The 27,149-nt window shown below is 33.9% G+C and overlaps 1 protein-coding gene across 1 annotated transcript in view; it reads left to right on the top strand.

The window, feature by feature from the left end:
- MBD2 (methyl-CpG binding domain protein 2) overlaps positions 1–27,149 on the top strand; it is an 83,341-nt gene that overhangs the window by 20,499 nt on the left and 35,693 nt on the right. The window contains exons 3-4 of the mRNA XM_027868789.1: positions 2,576–2,735; positions 7,077–7,214. Coding sequence (XP_027724590.1) covers positions 2,576–2,735; positions 7,077–7,214 — 298 coding nt within the window. The remainder of the gene's footprint in view (positions 1–2,575; positions 2,736–7,076; positions 7,215–27,149) is intronic.

Below are 27,149 nucleotides of genomic sequence, written 5' to 3'. Positions count from 1 at the left end.
TGTGTTATTAATGACTACTTCCATCTTTAACCAAAAAAAGCTATTAATTTCATATGGCAAACAAGGTTTCTTACTTGATCATAGCTTTAACTCCTGAATATTTTAATTTTCTAACTTTGGTGGTGATAATATAAGCAGGCCCCAAATCCTTTAAAAATGTGGAGTCTAATAAATGTACTCTTGCCAATAAATCTCTCTAAATGTGTGATTACTACTAAAAGAGAGCTGAAAGTTCTGTTCAGTCACTTTTTCTTTAAAAAGTAATATGAACTTTATGACTGTCAATAACAACAATTAAATACACAAATTAAAGGACAAATTCCTGGACTTTAACAAGAAGAAAACCTTATGAATTATGCAAAAAAAATACAAAAAAAGTCTTTGTACATCTTGTAGACCTGGCTGACATTTTGTCACCTTTTAAAAAAATCTATTTTCCTTTCTTTTCTTTTAAAAAATAGAGTATATACAATTGTAGTTCTCTGGCTAATACTTTGCCTCATCTCATATATGTATCTTTCCATCTCTCCTCATATAATTAATATTTTCCCTTTGTCTTTTATTATATTAGTTCATGTTTGTGAAAATAAAACAAGCATTTCCATAATATAGTATAATAAAAAAGATGATCGTACATGAAACTGCAAATCTACTATGCACAACTTGCTATTCCTTTCAAATATACAACAAAATTATCATGTGCATTTCTTTTTTCCCCTCCTTTTTTTTTCTACCCCACTCTGCCCTAGTGATGGCTGTCATTAAACAGACATAAATAGGTATAAAAACATACATATATACATATATGTGTAAAATTGTTCTACACATATTTATATTGATCAGTTCTTTCTCTGGATGCAGATAGTGTTTTTCTTCATATGTCCTTTATAGTTAATTTGACTATTTATAATAATCAAAATAACATTCACTCTAAGTCCATTCTTAAAACAATATTGCTGTTATTGCATACAATGTTCTCTTGGTTCTGCTCATTTTACTCTTCATTATTTCATGCAATTCTTTCCATGTTTTTCTAAGATCATTGAGTTCATGATTTCTCATAGCATTCTTATAGAGAATATAATAATATTCTGTCACAGTCATATACCACAACTTGTTCAGCCATTCCCCAATTGAAGAGCATCCCTGCAATTTCCAGTTCTTTGCCACCACAACTGCTGTAACTGCAGCTGCTATAAACATTTTAGAACACATACATTCTTTTCCGTTTTCCACAGTCATCTTTGGAAATAGACCTACTATTGCTGGGCGAAGAGTAGAGGCAGTTTGATAACTCTTTGGGCATAATTCCAGATTATTCTCCAAAATGGTTGGATCAGTTCACAATTCTACCAACAATGAATTAGTGTCCCAGTTTTTCAACATCCCCTCCCACATTTGTCGCTTTCTCCTTCAATCATTTTAGCCAATCTGGTAGGTGTAAAATGATATCTCAAGGTTGTTTTAATTTGCATTTCTTTAATCAATAGTGATTTGGAACAATTTTTTCATATGACTATAAATTGTTTTGATTTCTTCATTGTAAAATTGCCTGTTCATATATTCTGACCACTTATCAATTAGGGAATTACTCATATTCTTATAGATTTGACAAAGTTTTTTTATAATGGTAATAGTTTTTAAAATATAAAAGTTTTATTATATATAATATATAAATATATTATATATATATATACTAGGCTTATTTTCTATGTTCATTTTTGTTGACATAATCAATTGTGTTAATAATATGCCATACTTCATCATTCTTTAATTATTGGACACATAGTTTCCATTTTTTTTTTGGCTATTACAAACAGAGCAAATATAAATATTTTTATACAAATAAGTTCTTTTTTTTCTTATGAATTTATTGGGATAGAGACCTAGCAATGAAATTGCTGAATCAAAAGATATGCTTAGTTTAGTGGTTCTTATTACATGTTGCCACATTACTTTCCAAAATGTTTACTCTAGACTGTAGTCAAATAAATAATACATTGTCATTTCTGTTCATTCTTTCTTTTTTTTTTTAACTTATTACTGGTTATGTCCTTTGGGATTTAACAGCTCTTAGGAGGATGATGCACATCTCTTTTTAAAAAAATGATCATAGAAATCACTTGGCAAGACAGTCAAGTCAGAAGCACACTTATAATGTACCTACCTTGTACTGGCGCTATTTTTTTATATAATTGATGGTGCTTCTTAGGTAGTAGTCATTAGTTGGTGAGCTTTTTTTTTTTAGTGGAAAAAAGTGAGGTGATTTAATTTCTCTCCTTTGTACTCATGCACAGTGGCATATATATGGCATATATAGTGGCATAGTTAAGTTTTATACGAAAGTAGTTTTATATAAGTAAAATATATTCCTACCTTAAAAAGAACTTTTGTTCTTTAGCACAGGAAATCATATCAAGATGGTAGTAGGGACATTTTTACTATCATTAATTTTGGAGCTAGATAGAGAGAAAAAGCAGTAGGACGATGGCTCTGTATTTCAGAGGTCTGAGGATAAAGACTATAGTGTCCTGTAAAATAAAACATAATGAACTTTTTTTTTTAAATTTTCTAGTCCGAGTGGTAAGAAGTTCAGAAGCAAGCCTCAGTTGGCAAGGTACCTGGGAAATACTGTTGATCTTAGCAGTTTTGACTTCAGAACTGGAAAGATGATGCCTAGTAAATTACAGAAAAATAAACAGAGACTGCGGAATGATCCTCTCAATCAAAACAAGGTTTGTTTATGCTTTATGGCTATATGTAAATTCTATAAGACTGTGAAGTATGTTTTACATTATACTTACCCATCATATTTTTTCCTTACTAAATTTTTATATTGTCATTAGCTTTTAATTGTCATTCCACTGATTAATGTATTTCTACTGCAGTAAAGAAGATAAACCAGCATGTCAAATGTAAACAGCTTATTTTCTTACATCTTGCAGTATATGTCTATATAGTGTGAATAATTTGTAAATCATTTAGACAAACATTTCAATCTCACTTTGGGAAAGCAAAATATACCATGACTTTTTTTAGGGGAATTGGGAGGAAGGTAGAGTGGGGAACCTTCTTGGGTTGTTATAAATGTACAGGAGATATAGAACAAGAGATATAGGTAACTTTTCCTAACCAAATTTGATTTTTGTTTATTTCCTTGATTAACTCTTTATCACATTCTTTATAGTGATATTTTAAATCTCCTCTCTCCTTACACCTCTTATACCACCTCTTTCCCCCTCCCTCTTAGAAGATTTCTTCCTCTACTGAAAATATAGATACGTAAAGGTAAACTATTTGTGCTTTTGATAACATGTCCTCCCAGTTTCTTTCAGTAGCTTGCCATCTTGGTCATTCCTTTTCTTTTTCTCTTCAGTCTCTGCAGATCCACTGCTTAATAACATGTCCAGGAATTATCAGCCTTAAAAATTCTTCACTTTATTCTTTTGTTCTCTCAAGCTATCATCCTAATCCTTTTTGCAACTAAGCTCCTAGAAACAGTTGCTTACATTTGTTGACTCTTGTCTTTTTTCAATGTTCTCAAAGTCCGGTGACTCAATTTCTCTCTTTCCTACCATGGTTGGAGTCTCTTCCCTAAGAAATAGCACCATGGAATTAGAGTAGCTGAGGGATTATAGATTCCTCTTGCCCAGTAGTTTGAGAACTTTTTTCAATGGCTTATGACCCTAACATTTGGTCAAAACTGTTTCTCAAAGGTTAACAATGAATTATTAAGCGCTAAATGCAGTGATCCTTTCTCAGTCCTTATACCTCTTGATGTCTGCAGCTTTTGACACTATGAAACATTTCCTCCTCCTGATATTTTCTCCTAGCTTGGCTTTGTGACCTTACTCTGTCTTGACTCTGTTCCTATTTGTCTTATACTTACTCTCCTCTGCTCCTCTGTCACCCTTTTCCTTCTAAGTGTGGCTATTCCCTATGGCTCTGTCCTGGACTCACTTTTTTCTTCTTCTTTACTTTACATTGGTAATCTTACCAAAATCTGTGGATTCAATTATCTGTATGCAGATGACTTCTAAATCTAAATATGTACCTTTATTTTATTCCTGAGCTCTAGTGACATATTATGAACTGCCTGCTGTTAATTTCAGCTGGAACATCCATGGCCCGCAGGCATCTCAAACTCAACATGTTCCAATTTGAACTCATTTTATTCCCTCCACCCAACTTGTCTTTGGTCCAAACTTCTCATTTATGTTGGTAGTACTGTCACTTTTTTTCCCCAGTCACTCAGGTTCACCATCTTAGTCTTGTTTGACTCTTCCTTCTTCCTCAACTCCCATATCTCTGTAGCTGTCAAGTCTTGTCACTTCTAAATCTCTCAAATCTGTTCTATTCTCTCCACTCACACAGCTTCATATATGCATATGTATATATCATATATGAAAATATATTATATACATATATTAATGTATACATATATTATATAATTTACACATATATTTATTTGTTCTTAAGTACCAAATCAAATTGATATTTTAATACATATACTATAACAAAAGGATTGTACATGAAACTGTGGATATCTAGTTTGCACAGTTTGTTGTTTTGAAAAAATATATAGTATATTCAATGTGTAACTTCCAAAGCTATCCTTCTTGTCTGTGATTCTTTCTGTCCTTTGGTTCTCTTCACTGCATTTAATAATAGCTGGATTTTTAAGAGTGAGTTAAGGTTTGCAAAATACATTACAAATATTATCCCATTTGATTCTTACAATAACCTTGGGAGGTTGATGCTGTATTATCCCCATTTTATGTTGAGGAAATTAAGAGAAAGATAATGCTTAAATGACTTGCCCTGGGTCATTATGTGACTGAGGCTGAATTTGAACACAAACTGGACCTGTCATGCATGCCCTACTTAAAAAATTTTCAGTGGCTTCTCATTGCTTCCAGGATAAAATATAAAATCTTAACTCTGGTTTAAAAAGTTCCACAGTGTCACTTCCATTTGCCTTTCCAGTTTCATCTCATATTATTCTCCTTCATACACTCCCCATTCCCATCAAACTGGCTTATAGTTGTTCCCCACATGTAACAAAGTTCCCTTACCCTCCTTGATTCTTTTGCACAAGTAGTTGTCTTGAATGCGCTTTTCACTTAAACCTTATAGAAATGCTAGCTAGCTTCTTTCAAAGCAGAGGGCTTTTTTTTTCTTTTGTTCTACTACCCTCTCCCCACTCTTATCTTTCTAGTAATTACTTTTATTTGTGTGCATAAACTCCTTAAGGGCACAAATTGTTTTGTTTTTTGTCTTTGTGTCTTCAGAGCCTGGCATAGTGCTTTGCACACAATAGGTGCTTATAGATGTTTGCCAAGTGTCATTAAATATATAAGAAAGACTTTAAAAAACTGTAATCTTGAGGATTTACTTTTTATAACTCAAGTTATGAGAAAAAGGTTTTTGTTTTTGTTTTTTTTTTTACAAGTAAAATTAAATAATTTTATCCGTGGATTGAGTGCTGGGCCTGGAGTTAGGCCAATTTATCTTAGAGTTCAAATCTAGTCTCAGATGTTTCCTAGCTTTGTGATCCTGGGCAAGTCACTTAACACTGTTTGTCTCAATTTCCTTATCTGTAAAATGAGGTGGAGAAGGAAATGGCAAACTACTCCAATATCTTTGCTAGGAAAACCCAAATGGGGTCATGAAGAGTCAGCCACAGCTGAAATGACTGGTCAACAACAATTTTGAAACTAAGTGGTACAGAAACACTAAAAATGATTTTTATTTTTTTGTCACTGCATACCTTGGTTTCAGATTTTCACATAATTTCTATACCTTACTGAAAGAAGGATTAATGAACAGTTTTCCTTGAATCGATCTATGTAGAATTGATTTGTTCATTGAAGCTAGTGTTCACAGAGATCAAATTATTTCTCATAAGTCAGATTATTTTTCATAATATTAATGGAGCATATGTAAATACATTTTAGGTATATAAAGATTCTTGAAAACAGGCATGTGTAAACTTGGATTGCTGCCAGTTTTCTGAAAGCAATAAATTTATTTCCATGTAAAAAGTGTTAGGGAAAAAAGGGCATTTTTAGCTCAGGAAGAAAGATAGTAAACTGTTTAATTGGGAAAAAAAGAACATGTTTTTTCCATGTTGTGCTGCTCCCGTTCTAGCTCTATAGACAAAATGTGCCCCTTAAAGGGAAGGGAAAAACCGTTCATTTTCACTAGACATATAAATTCAGGCTGATCTTTCTTTGTGGATTTATGTAACCAAGGCTTCCAGTCAAGGAGTCAGTTTAATGCTGAAATATAGTTTATCTTTTGTTTTCTTTTTGGTAAGGTGTATAAATGATTTGAAATCCTGAAAGTAGGGCATATTCTAAAAATCTTATTCTTAATACTTCTGTATAACTGTCTCAAATGGTTTAATTTAAAGCATTTAAAATTATTTCATGATAGTATGCTAAAGACTTAGAACTTTAAGGGTCTTTAGAGGCCATCTAATCCCCACCCTTTCCCCTCATTTGACAGATGAGGAAACATGCACCAAGAGAAATAACTTGATTATGATTAAATAGATAGTGTCAGAGGTAGGATTTGAACCCAAATCTTCCTTCTCCAAGTCCCCAACTACCATGATGCCTCTCTTACACACAAATGCCTTTTCATCATGCTATAAAAGTGAATACAAGGTATCGCAAAAGTCTTAGTGTAGTAAACTGTACAGTATACTGCACTAAGACTTGGGGCACCCTTTATAAGTAAGTTTATTTCAATGTATTTGAAGTGCCAAGAGGATTGATTTAAATGTTTGAAATAATCTTCATTACAATACATATTTACATTTAGACTTAGAAGGAATATCAGAGTTCAGAACCCTCATTTTACCAATAGGAAAAAACAAAGAACTCAAGAAGTTAAATTCTTTATTAAGGTCACACAACTAGTTAATGGTGGAGTCTAGTACCCAGTTCTTTTGACTTCAAGATTAATATCCTTTTCTGTATAGCATTTCACAAGCCAATAAAAATGAATTAATTTGATTGTCTTTCATGTCTGTTATTTTTGTCATTAAAGAGCTCTATTTGCATTTACAGGGTAAACCAGATTTGAATACAACATTGCCAATTAGACAGACAGCATCTATTTTCAAACAACCTGTAACTAAAGTCACGAACCATCCTAGTAATAAAGTAAAATCAGACCCTCAACGAATGAATGAACAACCACGTCAGGTAAGGGTATCATCAGTTTTCCAGCTTTGCAATTCAGTGTTCAGTAATATGCCTCGAAGAAATTCAAGTAAACTAATATTAACTTTCATTATGTTTGGAAAATAAGTCTTATATGCTAGAGGACTACACAAAAATAAGAAAATAAAGATATAATTATAAAGTGAATTTTAAATATTTTTGTGGAATTTGTTTTTATACTATTAATATATAATTTCTTATTATTACTATTGGAATGCTTTTAGGATGCCCACTTAGATGTAAACTGTAATAGTTTGACAGTAATGAATATCAACTTTAGCCTGTTATACCCTTTTACCCTTTCCCATTAGAATTTGAATTTTTAAAAGTTAAGTTTCTCAGGATAGTGTTTCATAAGGGGGTGAAATGTAAAAATTAACTATTTTTAATAAAATACTTTCTTATTAATTCAAAACTGACTTGCTTTTGATTCCTTATTTCATTAAATCCCCTTTAATTATATGAAACAATTTTTTTTATCAAAAAAGTATATCCCTGTACATCCTCCATTTTTATAAAATTTAATTTAAACTCCCTTTCATCTTTATATCTAGCTATTCACTAATAGAATATATTCTCAGAAATTAAAATATGCAGTTATTATTAGAAAAACCTACCTGTTGCGTAATAATGTCACATAGCTAGAGGACAGACACTTTTGAAGGGTTTAGAAAGATCTTTTTTTCCTGTTGGTGTTTGAAAAGTTTAGCTACTTCATTAGTTTTTAGTGGTAGTTGGGGGTAAAGACAACAATAAATAATTATGTTCTCTTTTTCCTGCTTCTTCCTAGCTAAGGAACAGAAAGTACTGATTTACTTACAACTTTGACTTTTGCTCTTTCATTCCCTTTCAAATTCAGTTGTCTCACTCTACCCTTTCATTTTAATTTTGGTTTTCATTAGTCCCTTAAATTTTTCATCTTCAGACTTGATAAGGATTTGGCCAAACTTTCAGACAGTTGCTCTAGAAGAGGCTGTACGTAAAGAAATGCAGTTCCCACATCCTCTGTAGTGTTTTTTCCTCTTCAGGTGAGCCAGGAAAACAGAAGATATTTGGAGCCACATTGGATCAGCATCTTGCTATAGATGTCTCCAGAATTGAAGGTCTAAACTTGCTTTACTGTTGGTCCCCAAGAGAATCAACAGGGGCCATGTAAGTGTATCACATCCAGTCTAAAAGATGCATACCTGCATGTGCCTTTAGGTTCTTGTCACCACTTAGGTTTTCCTTTGAGCCATTCATTTTTTTGGTACCAGGCTTTGAACTTCTGTTTGACCACTGCTATAGTGATAGTCATCAAACTGCTGATGGTTGGATCTAGTAGATTCATTACAATAGTAAAGAAATTCTGTCATTCAGAACTTTGTCTCCTTGGGTTAAATTCTTCTGATTATTTTCTTTTTTCAGATACTGTCTAAAGTCTTGAACATCTTTTCCTTTGGCTTTTTGGTGATTAAAAATCCTCTCCTATCCTAAAGATTTTCATTTAGTAATGATTATTAGTACATAATTGGGTAAGACTTTACTTTTAAGGGAGGGGGAGTGGGTCCAAAAGATAAAGAAGGTGGAATGATATCTTTAAATAATACCTTTTTGATTGTAGATTTTGGTTTCTTATGTAGAATAGATACTATTTTACAGACTCCATCTTCATCTTTTCCTTGCAAATGGCACATTCAGTAAGCTCTAGTGTCTTGATCATAGACCAAAATGAGGAGTGTTTCAGTCATTTGAAAGAAAAATTTAGTGATAATTGCATTTTTAATAATAATATCTAGCACTTATATAGTGCTTTAAGGTTTCCAAAGTGCTTTATATATGTTATCTTATTTTTTTAACCATAAATTTTAGATACTGTTAATAATCATACTAAAATAGCTTTGAAGATTTTATTATCCTGAAGTGAGAAATTAAAGAATAATTTTGAAGATCTGAAGATGACTTTAGCATGGCTTTATACCAAAAAATCCCTAAATTCTGTAATTAATTTATGTTGTAGTTTTTTATCTTCCTTTCTTCCCAGTGTAGATAGGAAGTATTAAAACTATGGAGGAAAATACTTCTTCTAAAGTATGGATTATTACCTAGTTTTATCTCTATTCCTTTTCTGAGTAGAAATTTTCCCTGGATGGTAATAAAATTTAATTGTCACAGGACAATTACATATTTTTCCCCTTCTTTATCTTCTGCAGAAACATCAAGGTGATATTGTTTGATAGTTCCTTATTCAGTATCTTAAGTTAGAGAGAAGACTCTGTTTTGGGCTGTCATAGGAAAAGATAGGAAGAAGGGGAAAATTTATTCTGCTAGTGTTTTTAATAGTTTTTTTTTCTGTCCTATATTAGCCATTCTGGTTAAAATTAATTATAACAGAAACTGATTATAATAGAAACCAATGTTTGATCAGTAATAATTTATTGTAAAAGATCTTTGTTTGCATCATAGCATTTGAATCGAAAGGAACCTTAAAAATGATTTTTCCAGGTGAGGAAACAGATTTTACATGTTTACCTGAAAATAAATGACAGTGAGTTCTTGTTGTTGAGATAGTATTAGGACACACATAAATAGCCTCACCCTCAAAACACTTAATTTGACTGTGATACTTTGTACATTTATTGAATTGAATTGTTGGATGGGTGCTAAGTTCCTTCAGGGGAAATTTTTTTTTAACTCATTGAACAATTGAATTAAATGATGAGTTTTGTTTTATATTCTCATAGTTTAATAATTGAGTACTTTTTAACTAAATCAAGGTGCTTCACTCTATGAGATAAGATGGAAAGCAGAAAACACATCTCCTTTTAAGGATTTTGATATTAAGGCACAGACTGGGATTTAGGTTTCCAGACTTCTGATATAATTTTCTTTCCATGAGTAGTTTTGAAGCTATTTATTTATAAAATAATTATTCACATAATAAAATAATTCTGTGGGACTATGCATTAATAGTAATAGCTAACATTTCTATAGTGCTATGTGCCAGGCTCTGAGCTAAGTGCTTTATGATTATTATCTCATTTGATCCTCACAACAACCCTGTGTGGTAGGCACTATTATTATCCACATTTTATACATGAGGAAACTGAGGCAAACAAGTTAAATGTCTTACCCAGAGTCACACATCTAGTAAGTGGCTGAAGCAGGATTTGAACTCAAGTCTTTCTGACTCCAGGCCCAGCATTTTATCCATTGTGCCACCTAGTTAATAACGTGTGGTAACCTACTTTGCTATACATTTTATGTTCTGTACGTATTTTAGGGGCAGCTAGGTGGCGCAGGGGATAGAGCTCCAGCCTTGGATTCAGGAGGACCTGAGTTCAAATGTGACCTCAGACATTTTCCACTTACTAGCTGTGTGACTCTGGGCAAGTCACTTAACCCCAATTGCCTCACCCCCCCCCCCAATCTCTAAGTATTTTAAAGATTGATAGATTGTGAATCTGTTTAGTTCAGTGACTGGCAATTCTATAGTTGCAAAGACTAAAAATTGTTATCATCAAATAAGGTAATATAAAAAGAATGCCTTAAATAGAATCTAGCTGTGTTTTGCTTGTTCTTTACATCTAAGGAGATTATTTTCAAGAGATCATATTTAGAAAACATGGCAGGGTAAGTAGGCAGCAAGTGTTGGACATATTGCCTAAGATGATTTGATTTTTGTTATCAAATAACAATTAATGACAATATCCATACTTAGTAGTTCAGAAAAGTATTTTGTGCATTACTAGTAGGTTTTGCAACAATCATTTTAATGTAGCCCCCAGTGGCATTTTTAATGAACAGTTTAGTTCTCATGGGTTGATTGAAATTCAAATCAGAAAAATCTATTGGAATTTTAATCAGATTAGTAGGGTTATTAGAATATTTACCAGTCAATTTCATAGTACCCTGAAGAACATTTTTCCAAATTTATCTTTGTCAATACAGGAAGAACTCACTTTTCTATTCCATGCTAATTGTTTTGATATTATTTGCATAGGTCTTCAGTTGAGGGTCTCAATTCTTTTGATATTATTGTTACATGTATTTTTAGTTTATAGGACTAGAAACTTAATGTTTTTGCTATTTCTTGATTAAGTCCTAGAAGCTCTGTCGAATGTAATAGCACATTACAAATACTTTTGATCTTCCTAGATTATCAAAATAATTTCTTATATAGTTTTCATTGTAGTATTTTTTAATGGAGAGAATATGTTCAAAGCTGGGTTGAAGCTATTTAAGGATCCTTTGTTTTTTCTTATATTTGTATTGCTCTCATATAAAAGAATGTCAAACTTTGATTTATTTTCAGAAACCAAGCTTTTAAAATGTGTGTTCTTAGTAGAAACTGTACAGGCTGCATAAACAACCTGGGGCAATGCAATCTATGAGGAATCTTTGGCCCAAGATTTATGCATTAAAATTTTATCACCAAGAAACATCCTAGTCAATGCTAGAAATTCCAACCAAGGCACTCTCTCCTGCCAGTTATTTTCAGAAGTTTTATTGCATTTTTCTGTTTCTTAAGAAATGGATTAGCTTATACATTCAGTACCATAGAGAGTATTATATTCCTTTTTTTAAGTAGGAAAAGTAAATCTCCACATTCTCTCTGAAACCATATTTTAAAAATTAATTTTAATGACATTAACAAAAATAGTATAAAACTTCACCAGTGAATTCAGTGTAAACTATGCATTTTTGTCTGTGGATTAATATTATTACTGAACTTTATAGTTTTCAAAGCACTTTCACATTATTTATATATATGTATGTGTATATAATGTATAACATATGTAATATCTGTATATGTGTTGGTATTACAGCAGTCCTGTGAAATAGACAATACAGATCTTCTTCTCCTATTTTAACCTTTATTGACATCTGTGTTTTTACATCACCTTCATTTCCAAATGTGCCTCTCCCTTCATTATCCAATATGGTGTCTCTTGTAACAGAGAATAAAAAGAAAGGAGGGGGGAGGAACTCATCAAATCTAATCAGCGTATCAGCCAAGTCTTTGCAGTATTCCACACCCATCATCTCTCACCTATGCAAAGCAGGTACATTTTCTCTCATCTTGAGAAAAAGTAACTTTTATCCCTGTTTTACTGATCAGAAGACCAAAGCTCAGAAAGATTGAGTGACTAGCTCAAGTTCTTAGAGCTAGTGGTAGAATCCAAGGCCTGGCATTCAGGTTTTCTGTTTCCAATCTACCAGTCTTTCCACAGTTCCATGATATATCTGTAAACTTGATATGTAGAACATTGCATTTTATTCAATAGGAAATGGGAAACTACTGGAAAAATTTCAGGAGGGCAAAGCAGAGTTTTAGGAAGACTAATTTGACTATCGAATTAGGGTGGTATGTGTAGTATCCCAACTTAGACACTTTTGCCATAGTGAGGTGATAAAAGTTGAGACTAGAGTCGTAGTGGTAGGAACAGAAAGATAGAGATGGATAGAAAAGATATTATTAATGAAAAATTAACAAGGTATGGTGATTGCCTTGTATGGTGGAACTAAAGGAGAAGGAAGACTAAAATATTCCCTTTCTTGGTGTCTTGGAGAATGGTAGAATCACTGACAGAAATAATAGAAGTATATTGGGGCTTTAGGTTTTGCTAAGGTGAATTTTATTTTAGACGTGTTTAGTTTGAAATGATGGCAAGATAGTCAAATTGGAATATTTAGTGGATAGGAAGAAATGTACTCAGAAGAAAGGTCAGGACTGGAGATAGTACAGATAATACAGAATTTTGGAGTTGGAAGGGGTATCAGAGGCTTTCCAATGTAACTTATATTGGCACTGGAATCCACTCTGTAACACTCTCAGTTACTGGTCATCCATATTTCACTTTATAGCATTTAGTGATGTGGAACTCACCACTAATAGAGTCTATTGGACATTTGGATACCTATAATTATTAAGAAATTTTCCCTCAAATTGAGCCAAATTCTGCTCCTTTGTAGTTTCTACTTTTAATTCTTAGTTCTGTCCTCTGTTGTTAAAAAGACAAACTGAATACCTTTTCCACATTGCAGTCCTTCACGTACTTAAAAGCAGCTACCATGACTACTCTGCCTTCTGTTCTCTAGGTTCCTTCAGCTGATTCCTTATGGCATGTTTTTTTAGTTCCTTTGCTAAAATAATAATATCTGACACTTATATGACACTTTAAGGTTTTCATACCTTCCTGCTTTTCCTCCTCCACATATCAGTTTCCTTTCTGAATGTGTGGTACTGTTAATTAAATGCAATAAATTAGGCATGGTCTGACCAGGAAAGAATACCATCACCTCTTTCTCTCCCTTTGGACGCATTGCCTCCTCAAATATCATGTACAGTAGTATTAACTTTTAGACTGCATTGTCACATTGTTGACTGTATTAAAACATACAGATGATTTTCACTTGAACCATTGTCTAGCTATACCTGCCCCTATTTCTCTTTGGAAAAGAAAACAAGTAAAATGAGCAGGGAGGCAGCAGGACATGGTTGAGAGAGCAGAATGCTAGTGGCCACAGGACCTAAGCTCTAATTCCAGTTTTGCTACTTGATACCTGTGTAACCTTGGCAAGTCATCGAACATTTTGGGGACTTAGTTTCCACATCGGTAAAATGAGGGAGTTGAACTTGATGACATGGAAGGTCCCTTTCAACTTTTAACTCTATGATGCTATTATAAGTTGAGTAGTTTTGCCTTCTGACTATCCTGTTATGGTTGTTAAATCCACCCTTAGGCAGAGTTAGTTCTTTTTGGATCTTCCTGCACCCAGAATAATATGAAAAGCTTCCCCCACCCCAGAACATTTATTACCCACCTCAGTTTGTTTTGGTGTCTTGGAGAATGGTGAAATCATTGACAGAAATATGTTGGGGTTTTTGGTTTTGCTAAGGTGAATTCTATTTTAGACACATTTGGATTGAAATAGTGACAAAATGAAAAGATGTCAATCTGCACTTTAGAGCTCCTGGAACCTTTCTTACAGAATGGTGTTACTTTTTGATATTCATCACCTTAGCATCATGAGCCAGTTATGTTACAAGGTGGCATAATGAAGAGAGCCATGGATGACCTAGAATCAGGAAGACTTGAATTGAGTTCATATCTTCTCTCATCACTGGTTGGGTGATCTTGGGCAAGTCATTTAACCTCTTTCAGCCTTGTTTTCCTCATCTGCAAAATAGGGACAATCATAGCACCTATCTCTTAGAGTAGTTGTAATGACAGAATGGGATAATATATGTAAAGCTTAAAGCATTATGTACATTTTATCTATTATAGTTATGTGCTCTTGCTCCCATCTTCTTTACTTATCTTTTAAACCTAAGTTATTGACCAGGTTATAAGTGGAAGTGGCCATATGTACTTGGTAAATTGGGATCACATTCTTAGTAGCATTTTCAGCTATTGGGTTCCATATCACTTTTTAATTCAGGGCCACTGCTTACATTTATCCATGTAACTATTGGTTCTCCTAGACTTAAACTTATATCTTCTATCTCAACAACATTATGGAAATAATTCTTCAAGAAAGTGGGGCTGGGAAGGAAGCAAACAAAACAGTAACAAAAACAACTATAGCTTACATTGATGTAATACTGCAAGGTGTACAAATTCTTTGCATACATCATCACATTTAATTTCTACAACCGTCCTGTAAGGGCATTGTTATTGTTCAGTCATTTCAGTCATGTCTGACTTTTTGTGACCTCATTTGGGGTTTTCTTGGCAAAGACACTGGAGTGGTTTGCCATTTCCTTCTCCAGCTCATTTTCCGGATGAAGAACCTGAGGCAAACAGGATTAAGTGACTTGCCCAGAGTCACACAGCTAGTAAGTGTCTGAGGCCAGATTTGAAATCAGGAAGATGAGGCTTTGTAACTTCAGGCCTGACACTTTATCCACTTTATCCTAGCTGCCAAGAAACACTGGAGAGGGTTACAGTGCTACAGGACTTCACCTCTGAGTATCAGTTTCATCATCTGCACAATGGGTTGTTATAAATCAAATGAGATAATAAAGTGCTTCATAACAAAAAAGCCACATATGTCTGTAAATTATAATCCAATAGAAACTGAGGCCCAGAGAGGTGAAATTTCCAGCTTATACTCAGACTGTGGAAAATTGAGAATTAAGGCCAGATATTACCTTGGATTATAGTGTTTTTGCCAACATAGTAATGCTGCCTCTCTGTCTTTGTCTCCCCAGGACTCAGTATAGTTGTTGCAAAGAGGAAGCAAGTAAAAAAAAAAGCATTTATTAAGCACCAGAAACTGTTCTAGGACTGGGGATACAAAAAAGGCAACTGTCCAAAAATCTCCTAAAACCCAAACAATCCCTTTTTTCTCAAGAAATTCGTAATCTAATGAGGGAAGCAACATGAAAATAACTATGTACAAACAAACTATATACAGGATGTTCACCTACAAAAAGGAGGAATGATATAGGATGATAGCTAAGTAGTAGTGGCACCCAATGAATGTTTGATGAATTGATTCATAAGTTTAAGTTCATGTTACCTAAGTTTATCTGGGCCGAAGTCACTTCATAGCAATTTTTTCATCCCTGAAATCCTGTCAGTGTTGTTTCTGGGCCTTAAAGGGGTTCACAGCAATCATCAATATAATCTATAATCCTAACAACCAGTGAGGTTGTCATGCTGGGGAATTATTAAGGTGGCCAATTTAGCAAGTCTTTTAATGTTGAAGGGATTATCCTTTGAGGTTCAGGGAATCATGGGTAAAGTTGCACAGAGCATCGGACAATTCTAAAATAATGCCGTGAAGACTGCCAGACAAGTAAGGGCATCTCACCTGTATTTTTACTTCCCTTTTTCCAGTACTGCACTGTTTGAAAAAAAAGAATATTAGTAAGAAAAAAAGGGGGGGGGGGGGGGAGAGAGAGACAGAGAGAGAGACAGAGAGAGAGAACACAAACATTACCTGTATTTGGCAAAACAAAACTACTTTGTTTAATTCCTCTCCAAAAATGCCCTGCTCACTGGTACCAATTGACAGAATATGTTACTGGGACTAAAAGGGCTCCACAGAGAAATTATATAATTTAGTCACTCCTGAAGGGCCATTTATTTGTCACATTTAAGGGAAGACCTTAAAAAGGAAGTATATGCTTCAATCTGAAGGACTGGGAGGTGGGAACAATAGGAGAAGGGTGCTTGAGTAGCCCAATGAACTCTGCACTGAGGGACCAGGGATATGGTTGGGAAAAGAGTGAGGGTGGGCTACAGCTAGAGAGATCACCAGGGATCCTTGGGCATGATGGTGTTTAAATTATGGTGAGAAGAGGGAGTCTGGGTTTGTGCTTTGGGGCAACTTGAGCAATTTCAGAGTCTATAAGATATTCCTGGATCAGGGTTGCTCAGGTGCCTATATAGAGGGTAGATGGGTATTGCTCAGGTAGATGTTATTGGATCCTAACTGAAGTCATAGGTGAAGAGCTATTAATTAACTAGGAACTTGGAAGCTTCTAGCTTGAAATATCTGTTTTTAGCACATGTGTTTTCAGATTTAGAGGTTTCTGGGGGGGAGGTAGGTACCAGTCAGGTGGGAAAGGTCATGACAGAAAGACTGAGCTGGACATGTTGGACAGAAAGATTAGGCTCATTTTATAGAGCTAGAAAAAAAAAACAATAACAAAACTCATCTGGAAGAACAAAAGGTCCAGAATATCAAGGGATATTAATGAAAAAAAATACAAGGGAAGGTGGCGTAGCTGTACCAGATCTTAAATTGTATTATAAAGCAGCAATCATCAAAACTACTTAGTACTGGCTAGGAAATGGAGTGGTGGATCAGTGGAATAGGTTAGGTATGCAAGACACAATAGTCAATGACTACAGCAATCTGCTATTTGATAAATCCAAAGACTCCAGCTTCTGGTATAAGAGATCACTATTTAACCAAAACTGCTGGGAAAACTGGAAAACAGTATGGCAGAAAATAAGCATAGACCAACATCTTTCACCCTATACCAAGATAAAGTGAAAATGGGTACATGATTTAGATATAAAGGTTGATACTATAAGCAAATTAGGAGAGCAAGGAATAGTTTACCTGTCAGATCTATGGAGAAGGGAAGAATTTATTATTTTTTTTTTGTTGGGCAGTGGAGGTTAAGTGACTTGTCCAGGATCACACAGCTAGTAAGTGTTATGTGTCTGAGGTCGGATTTGACCTCAGGTCCTCTTGAATCCAGAGCTGGTGCTCTATTCACTGTGCCACAGAGTTGCCCCCGAGAAGGGAAGAATTTATGACCAAATGAGATAGAGAACATTATGAAATGCAAAATGAATGATTTTGATTACATTAAATCGAAAAGTTTTTGCGCAAACAAAACCAATGTAACCAAGATTAGAAGGGAAGCAGAAGCTGGGAAAAATTTTTTATAGCCATTGTTTCTGATAAAGGCCTCATTTCTAAAATATATGGAGAACTGAGTCAAATTTATAAGAATACAAGTCATCCTCCAATGGAAAAATGGCCAAAGGATATGAACAGGCAGTTTACAGAGGAAGAAATTAAAGCTATTTATAGTCATATGAAAAAATGCTCTAAGTCACTGTTGATTAGAGAAATGCAAATCAAAACAACTCTGAGGTACAACATCACCTATCAGATTTGCTAAGATGACAAAACAGGAAAATGATAAATATTGGAGAAGATGCAGGAAAATTGGAACACTAATGCATTGTTGGTGGAGTTGTGAACTAATCTCACCATTCTGGAGAGCAATTTAGAACTATGGCCAAAGGGATATAAAACTGTGCATACCCTTTGACCCAGCAATACCATTTCTAGGTCTGTACCCCAACGAGATCATAAAAATGGGAAAAGAACTCACATGTACAAAAATATTTATAGCAGCTCTTTTTGTGGTGGCAAAGAATTAGAAATTGAGGGATGTTCATCAATTGGGGAGTGGCTGAACAAGTTATGGTATATGCATGTAATGGAGTACTATTGCTCAATAAGAAATGATGAGCAGGCAGACTTCAGAAAAACCTGGAAAGACTTATATGAACTGATGCAGAGTAAAATGAGCAGAATCAGGAGAACACTGTACATAGTAATAGCCACACTAGGATGACTGACTTTGATAGACTTAGCTTTTCTCAGCAAAGCAAGGATCTAAGACAACTCCAAAAGACTCATGATGGAAAATGCTATCCATATCTAGAGAAAGAACTTAGGGATCTAAATGCAGATGGAAGCATACTATTTGCTCTCCTTTTCTTTTGTTGTTTTGTTTTTATTTCTTCTTTCTTGTGGTTCCTCCCATTAGTTCTAATTCTTCTTTACATCATGACTAATGTGAAATATGTTTAATATGGATGTATAAATAGAGCCTATATCAGATAGTATGCTGTCTTGGAGAGAGAGGAGGGGAAGGGGGGAAATTTAAAGCTCAAAATGTTATGGAAGTGAATGTTGAAAACTAAAAATAAATAAAGACTAGGCTCATTAAAACAGAAGTGTTTTCAAGACTACAATACCTCCTTATCACACTCCACATAACAGCTATTTCAGACTTTCTCCTGTCTCCTAAAGTCTTGCTGTCATTGTTTTAGGTTCTTTACCAAATCTAATCTGTCCTTCATTCCCTCTCATCTTCATTATCTCCCTGTATATTGACTCCTCAGCTGTCTGTAGTCATGCTCAGGGCTCACTTATCTCTATGGGAATAAACAACTGTTACAACTTGGTGTGAGTTTAACTTGTAACTAACTATAGCATGAACTTTCTGAAAAACTTTTGCCAGGAGAGTTGCTCATTATTCAGTACCGCATGTTCAATGGATTTTCAAGTGAAATGAATGTGAAAGGAGCCTTGCTTAAAAAAGAAAGAAAAGAAAATATGAGTTACCATCAAATTAACTGCTATAAACTTAGTGAAGAGTGTGGGAGGTAGACCATAATCTTACCCCTTGATTAACTTTCTTTTAGTTAACGTCTTACAAAGAGGGCATTATCAGCAACTTCGGGTCACAGGTTGTGTTCATTTTCTGAGATGCAACTTCTTAGCTATTCTTGGCATTTTCATTAACAGACTGAAGATACTGCAAACTCAGAAGAGCATTTTATTGCCTTTATTGCCTCTCTTTCTTCATGTATTTCAGCCTCACTCTAAGTTATGTTCTGTCAATTTACTGAAATGCAACTCCCTTTTCCAAATTTAATTGTATCATGGATAAAAATATTTAGATCATTCACAAGGATTTTCCATAATTTAATATACATTCAGAAATCTCTATGACAGGAAGCAGTATCAAGGTTCAATATGCCATTCATAAGTAATTTTCTCCCCTAGTTATAAAACTGGTCATATTAGAATCAAATCAAAACCCAATTTCCAACTGATCCTCATTCACAATCCAACAAATCCATATAAGTATACCTCTAAAAGAATTCAGATTAATGAAAATAAAAATGCAAAACATGAAACTCTTCAGATAATCTTGTTCTGATCTATAAATTGAGCCTTTAAAATATTAGTTTAGGAACATTTATTAAAAATGAGGTGAGAAGAACCAGGAAAAATGTATACAATAACAATAATGAAAAGAAAAACAATGTTGAAAGACTTAAAATTTTGATCAATGTAATGACCAGTATTGCAGAGGATCAGTGATGAAGTATACTACCCAATTTAAGACGGAGAGGTCAGTGGTCTCAAGATTCAGAATGAAATATACAATTTTGGGCATGGCCAATGTGGGAAATTGTTTTTCTTAATACACCCATGATAAGGTCCTTTCTCCCTTCTTCCTTCCATATTTCTCTCCTTCCCTTTCTTTCTTTCCCTTCTCTCTTTTTTTTTTTTCAAATAGGAACAGTGTAGGAGAAGAGAAAAGAAGCAAGGCCGGAAGGAATCACAGAAAAATGGGACAATCTTGAGGGTATATAATGAATGTATTGTTTGCTTGGGATGAAAAGCAAGTTCTACACAGCAGAGATTCACAGTTTAATATATGAGCCCCTCTTTCTGTTTTCTATTATATATGAAAATGCTCATATTGTTTGATGTTTGTCAAATACAGAAAAAAAATAAAGAAAAATTTAGGAGCTTTCCAGTGGAGAGACAGGGACCTTTTAATTAAAAGTTTTGATTTGCTTTATATAAATTTGTTTTCAGGTCAACTTTAAAATGTATCTATTGTGAATAACAACCAGCAGAGTTTTTTGAATTTGTAAAACTGAGGAGATTTTGAGTAAATTTACTGCATGGATTGTTTTTTTTTTTTTATTAAGATTAGTGCAAAAATATGGAAATAGGTGAAAAACTATTTATATGCACTGAGTGAAAGCTCTTTTCTCCCTATTTTATTTTCTTTTTATTACTAATTAAAATTAGTTTTTGCATATAAAATGTAGAACAGAAGATGATTGTACATGAAACTATGAACCTCTATTACCTACAACTTACTTTCTTTTCAAATATACAATAAATTCAACTTGTAACTTCCAAAGTTGTCCTACTTGTCTGTGATTTCTTCTGGCCTTTCTGTTCTCACTTTTTAAAAAAAAATATTATCACTGTCCACCTTCTTCCTGCCATCGTCCACTCTACTTAATCTACTTAATATGATTGTGGGATGTGTGTGTATGTGTTTTTATACTATCATCCTATTTATATGGAAAGATAAGAAAGGCTCAACTTTGTCAGGCATTTGACTTACTGAAAACACTGTGAGGAGCTGTGGGGTATCTTGGGGAAGAACTATAAAGTAGATGACCTCTTCAACTCAGATTTTGCAGTTTAGTGACAGGTAACTGAATAAACAAGCTTCTCTGTTCAACTCTCAGTATGATAAGCTGTATTTAAATTAAGGTCACTTGAGATAATTCTATGATTTGAATAGTGATACAGAGAAGATGGCATCAATTTGAAAGTAAGTTTAAAATACACATTATCATTATCATTAATTTTTATTTTGTTATTTTTAAATGTGCGAAGGGAGAAATCTATTGCTATTGGCTACTAGAATTGGGGAAAAGTCTTAGGAAAATCAATAAGCTATCTATGGAACTTGATGAAAGCAAAAGCCCAGACAATGTAATTCAGAGTAATTTAAAAAACTCTTGTATGCACTTTATATTTTTCAAAGTATTTGCATGTTTTCTTAATTCTCAAAACCCTGTGAAGCATGGAGTGAAATATTGTCCCCATTTAACAGAAGTACAAACTGAAAACCAAAGAACAGGTGACTTTCAAGGTCATAGTCCTAATCAGCAGTGTAACTAGAATAAGGCTTCAGATAGCTTGGCTTCTTTTTATACTGTATCACATGTCCTATAGGCACACAGGTGTAAAATGTATTATAAAAATATTGTTTAAAACTCTTGATATTGCCACATGTATATAGCTTTGTGTTCTTATATTTTTCCTGCAGATATCAAAGAGTTTAAAGGAGACATGTTTTCAGTAGGAAAGGATCATAAGATGAAAATCTTGTTTTCAATAATTAAACTATCAGGGAGATAGAGTTTAGTTTCAAATAATGCATATTATCTAAAAACAGAATTTACTTGATAAGAATGTAAATTTATATTTCTAATTTGAGTTGAGAAATAGTTGAGTTAATGTTAAATAGAATAAAATTAGAGCTTGAGAGAGTGTGTGGAGTGTTAGATGCACTCTATTGTTTTGCAGAGGTAGGGGACTATGGGCATAGAATTCCGTTTGTACTGTCAGACTTATTCTTCTTTTTTTATTCTTTGTTACAAAGGATATCTCTGGAAAATAGAAGAAGTGGGGATGAAAGTGATGTAATAATGAAAATATCAATATCTTCCTTCCCATTCTTCTCCTCCTATCTTATTGCTGATTCAGTATTGTTTGATAAAGATGAGGTGGAGTCCCTTCCATGTTGCTCTGGTTAATCTTGTTAATCAAATGTTGATTTTACTTCATTTTTATCTGTCTATCTGTCTGTCTATCTATCTATCTATCTATCTATCTATCTATCTATCTATCTATCTATCTGTCTATTTCCTTCTAGCTTTCCTCTCAGTTATGTTTGTGATATGTATCCTTTTCCTAAACCTTTCATCCCTTAAACCTGAATATCATTCTTACTTTTTGAAAACTCTCTTCCAATTAAATACCAATTCCAGGTACTTGAAGGGTAAGAAGAAAGTTAGTTTAGGGGAAATCAAGAATCTTTGATTAGAGAAATGGATTTGCTTGTTTAAAGTGGTGGTGGTGAGAATTGGAAACTGAGGGGATGCCCATCAATTGGAGAATGGCTGAACAAGTTGTAGTATATGAATGTAATGGAATACTATTGTGCTATAAGAAATAGTGAGCAGGCAGACTTCAGAAAAACCTGGAAAGACTTGTATGGACTGATGCCGAGTGAAGTGAGCAGAACCAGGAGAATGTTGTACACAGTAACAGCAATGTTGTGCAATGACTAACTTGATAGACTTAGCGCTTCTCGGCAATGCAAGGATCTAAGACGTCTCCAAAAGTCTCATGATGGAAAATGCTATCCACATCCAAAGAAAGAACTGTGGACTTTGAATGCGGATGGAAGCATACTATTTGCTCTTTTTTTTCCTTGTATTTTGTTTTGTTTCCTCTTTCTTGTGGTTCCTCCTATTAGTGCTAATTCTTCCTTACAACATGACTAATTTGAAAATATGTTTAATAGGAATGTATATGTATAGCCTATATCAGATTGCATGCCATCTTGGGGAAGGAGGGTGGAGGGGGAGGGAGAAAAAATTAAAACTCAAAATCTTATGGAAGTGATTGTTGATAAATCAAAATTAATTAATAAAATTTTTTTAAAAATGAAGTGGTGGTGGTGGTGGTAGTAGTAGAATTCTGATCAAGAGAAACTAGGTAAAAAATATGAGTGTGATAGATTTTCAGGAGAATCATGTGTGAAAAAACTTTAACTGAAATCTGTAGGATCTTGAGTGGGGCTGGACCCCAGAGGCTATTTTTTCAACCTGTATCCAAGAGTTGCTGTACAGTTACCACAGTGGTAAGTGGTCATCTAGTCTTTCTTCGATGTTCCTCTCTTCCCCTGCCTGGAATAGTTCTTCCTGTTCTTTTCCCATTGATTCATCCTTAGCTTAAGGCCTATCTTCCATATAAATCCCTTACTGACGATACCAGTTGTCTGTGATCATTCTTGTCTCTGATGAATAATGATGATCATGTGGGGGAGGGAATGGAGGTTAGTCTTCTGACACTGGAATAGTGACATGCATTGTTAACCCAGGCACAGTGCTATGTGATATTTAGGCAAGAAATTCTTCTGTGTTTATAGGCTGATTGTTTTATCCTGGTTATAATAAACTATAGTAAATTTGTATTGGAACCCTTGTAGATTATTTTTTCCTTTTATTTTTTGTTATCTAAATTTATTTTCCTCTATAGGATGAGTTTAGATAATAATAGTTCACATTCTAGAGTTCTTTATAGTTTACAAATACTTTGCTTTACTGAAGATTGTAATCTCAAATAGATCTATTTTAAGAGAGCAAAAAAGGCATTGATTCTTTAAAAAAATTATTGCTATTTTCATTATTTTATCACGTTCATCCCAACTTCTTTTGTTTTCCAGACATATCCCTTGTAATAAAAAATAAAAAAAATTCAAAAAAGAAGAATGAGTCTGATAGTATATACAGAATTCCATGCCTGTAGTCTGCACCTCTGGAAAATAATACACTGATTCTAGAATCAATTATGAATTAGGGTGGTTGTGGTATGAGGGGAGAGAAAGAGATGGATATGAGAGAGGTTACAGAGGTGGAAATTATAAACTTTGGCCACCGAATGGATAGGAGGAGTGAGCGAGAATCAAGAGTTAAGGATGACTTGACTCCTAGGTTGCAAACCTAGGTGACTTAAGAATTGTGGTACCTTTGTCCAAAGTAGGACAATTAGAAGGAGAGGTAATTTAGAAGAGAAAAGAGTTCAGTTTTTGAGCATGTTGGGGTTCTGATGATCATGAGGCTCCAATTGGAAATATCCATTATGCAGCTCTACATGTGGGACTAGGTCTTAGGAGAGATGGCTCAGTATATAGATTTAGGATAACTGAACTCATGGGGGATAATGAAATCAAGAGAGGACAGAGAAAGAGAGAAGAGGACCTAGGTCAGAAACCAAATATAGACAAACATTCACCAATTTTTAAAAAAGAAAAGGCTGGTGAATTTATCAACTCAACTCCTGGAAAATTACAAAATAAATTATCAAAGGAATTGTTTTTGAATACTAATGTTAACAAAATAGAATTTTCTAATGATAATTTTAGATTCTGTACTTGAGTTAAAAAATAAAATCTAATTGTACAAGTTCCAAGATGGAGACTTAATTAGAAAACAGTTTATGTGAAAAAGAACAAGCAGCCTCACTATTAGTCATTAGTTTTATATGTCAACCAGAAGAGCCAATGTGACCTTATGTTGCATTAATAGAAGTATGATGTCCTGAGAGTGGTTTTGTTGTTGTTCAGTTGTTCAGTCACATCCAACTCTTCATGACCCTGTGGACCAATTGTCCATGGGGTTTTCTTGGCAAAGATATGGGAGTTGTTTGCCATTTTCTTCTTCAGTTTTATGTAAGCAGGGGTTAAGTGACTTTGCTGAGAGTCACAGAACTAGTGTCTGAGGTCACATTTGAATTCTAGGTTTTGTTTTGTTTTATTTGTTTGTTTGCTATTGTTCATCCTGCTATGACAGCTTTTTTAAATTATGGAATGTGTAATCTAAATATTATATTACACTTTGGAATAATCTTAATACCTGGTCAGTATTTCATACTATGTAACCAAAATAACAAAACAATAATTTTTGATAGCATATTCTAACAATTTACTAACAGCATGGGAGAACAAGGATAAGCTTGTGTTGAAATTTGCGCTATAAAATAATTATTTTTAAATAAAAATTTGTTTTTCCCAGTTACATGTAAAAGTAATTATAAACATTTGTTTTTTAAAATTCTGAGTTCCAAATCTCTCCTTTCTTCCCTCCCCTCCTCTCTCCTCTCCCTTTTCTTATCCCTCAGACCATAATCAATTTGATCTAGGATATACATGTGCAATCATGCAAAGCATATTTCTGTATCAGTCATGTTGTGAAAGAAAAGAGACCAAAAAATGATAAAAATAAAGTGAAAAATAGTATGCTTGATCTGCATTCAGATTCCACCAGTTCTTTCTCTGGAGGTGGATAGCACTTTTCATCATTAGTTCTTTAGAATTGTCTTGGATCGTTGTATTATTGAGAATAGTTAAGTCATTTACAGTTGATCATTGTACGATATTGTTGTTACTATGTACAGTGTTCTCCTGGATCTGCTTGCTTTACATCAGCTCATGTAAGTCTTTCCAAGTTTTTCTGAAATTGTTCTGCTCATCATTTCTTATGGCACAGTAATATTCCATTTCATTTGTATACAACTTGTTCAGTCCATCCCCCAATCAATAGCTATCTCCTCAATTTCTATTTCTATTTGCCATCACAAGGGAGCTGCTATAAATATTTTTGTACAAATAGGTCCTTTTCTCTTTTTAAAAAAAATCTCTTTGGGATACAGATCTAGTAGGGGCATTGCTGAATCAAAGGGTATGTATAGTTTTATAGTTCTTTGGGCATAGTTCCAGATTGCTCTTGAAAATGGTCAGATCAATCCACAATTCTACCAACAGTGCATTAGTGTCCTAATTTTCCCCATCTCCTCCAACATTTATCATTTTCCTTTTCTGTCATATTGGCCAATCTGATAAAGATGAGATGGTGCCTCAGAGTTGTTTTAATTTGCATTTCTCTAATCAATAGTGATTTAAAACATTTTTATATGACCATAGATAGTTTTGATTTCTTCTGAAAACTGCTTGTTCACACCCTTTGACCATTTATTTACCAATTGGAGAATGACTTATATTCTTATAAATTTGTCTCAGTTCTTTATATATTTGAGAACTGAAGCCTTTATCAGAGATATTTGCTATAAATTCCCCCCTCCCCCCAGCTTTCTGCTTTCCTTCTAATCTTGGTTGCATTGGTTTTGTTTGTGCAAAACCTTTTTAGTTTAATATAATCAAAATTAACCATTTTACATCTCTTTATCTCTTGTTTGATCAATACATTCTTCCCTTCTCCATAGATCTTACAGGTATACTATTCTAGGTTCCCCTAATTTGCTTATGGTATCACTCTTTATGTGTAAATCATGTACTCATTTTGACCTTGTCTTGGTATTTGGTATGAGGTGTTGGTCTATACCTAGTTTCTGCCATACTGTTTTCTAGTTTTCCCAGCAGTTTTTGTCAAATAGGGAGTTCTTATCCCAAAAGCTTGGGTCTTTGGGTTTATCATAACTCTGGTCTTTCTGACTCCAGTGCTCTATACACTGTGCCACCTAGCTGTCCCTGAAAAAAGTTGGTAATAGTCATATTTTGCTCTCTCTCAGAGTATTTTGTGTAAGTCTAGATGCCATATTTTAGAAGAGATGTTGACACACTGGAGAGTATATAAAGGAAAGTAGACAGGATAATAAGAAGATTGAAACCATGTTTTTATGAATACTGGTTGAAGGAATTTAGCATATTTAATCCAGAGAACAGAAGTTGTCATTGTTATTGTCGTTATTGTTGTTTTTTGTTTGTTTTTTTGAGGGAGAGGATGGCAAGGCACGTAATAGAAGTCTTCAGATATTTGAAGGATCTTGTTTTGGACTGGCTCTAATTCAGGTCAGTCCCCTGGTAGCTCAGGTTCAATACTGGAACAACATGAGACAATTTTAGGTTATTCAGCAGTTAATAAAAGGAGATTTATTTAGCCATAAGGATATTTAACAAGGTTATGCACTGAAGACACCATTGACTTGATTCAACTGAGTGAAACTTCCTTGCCTGAGTTACCTATCATGTTCTGCCAAGCA

Source organism: Vombatus ursinus, unplaced genomic scaffold (assembly GCF_900497805.2).
Source record: "Vombatus ursinus unplaced genomic scaffold, bare-nosed wombat genome assembly UNPS02014791.1, whole genome shotgun sequence".
NCBI lineage: Eukaryota > Metazoa > Chordata > Mammalia > Diprotodontia > Vombatidae > Vombatus > Vombatus ursinus.
Note: the sequence above shows the minus strand (reverse complement) of the source record. Positions and strands in the feature narration are given on the sequence as shown.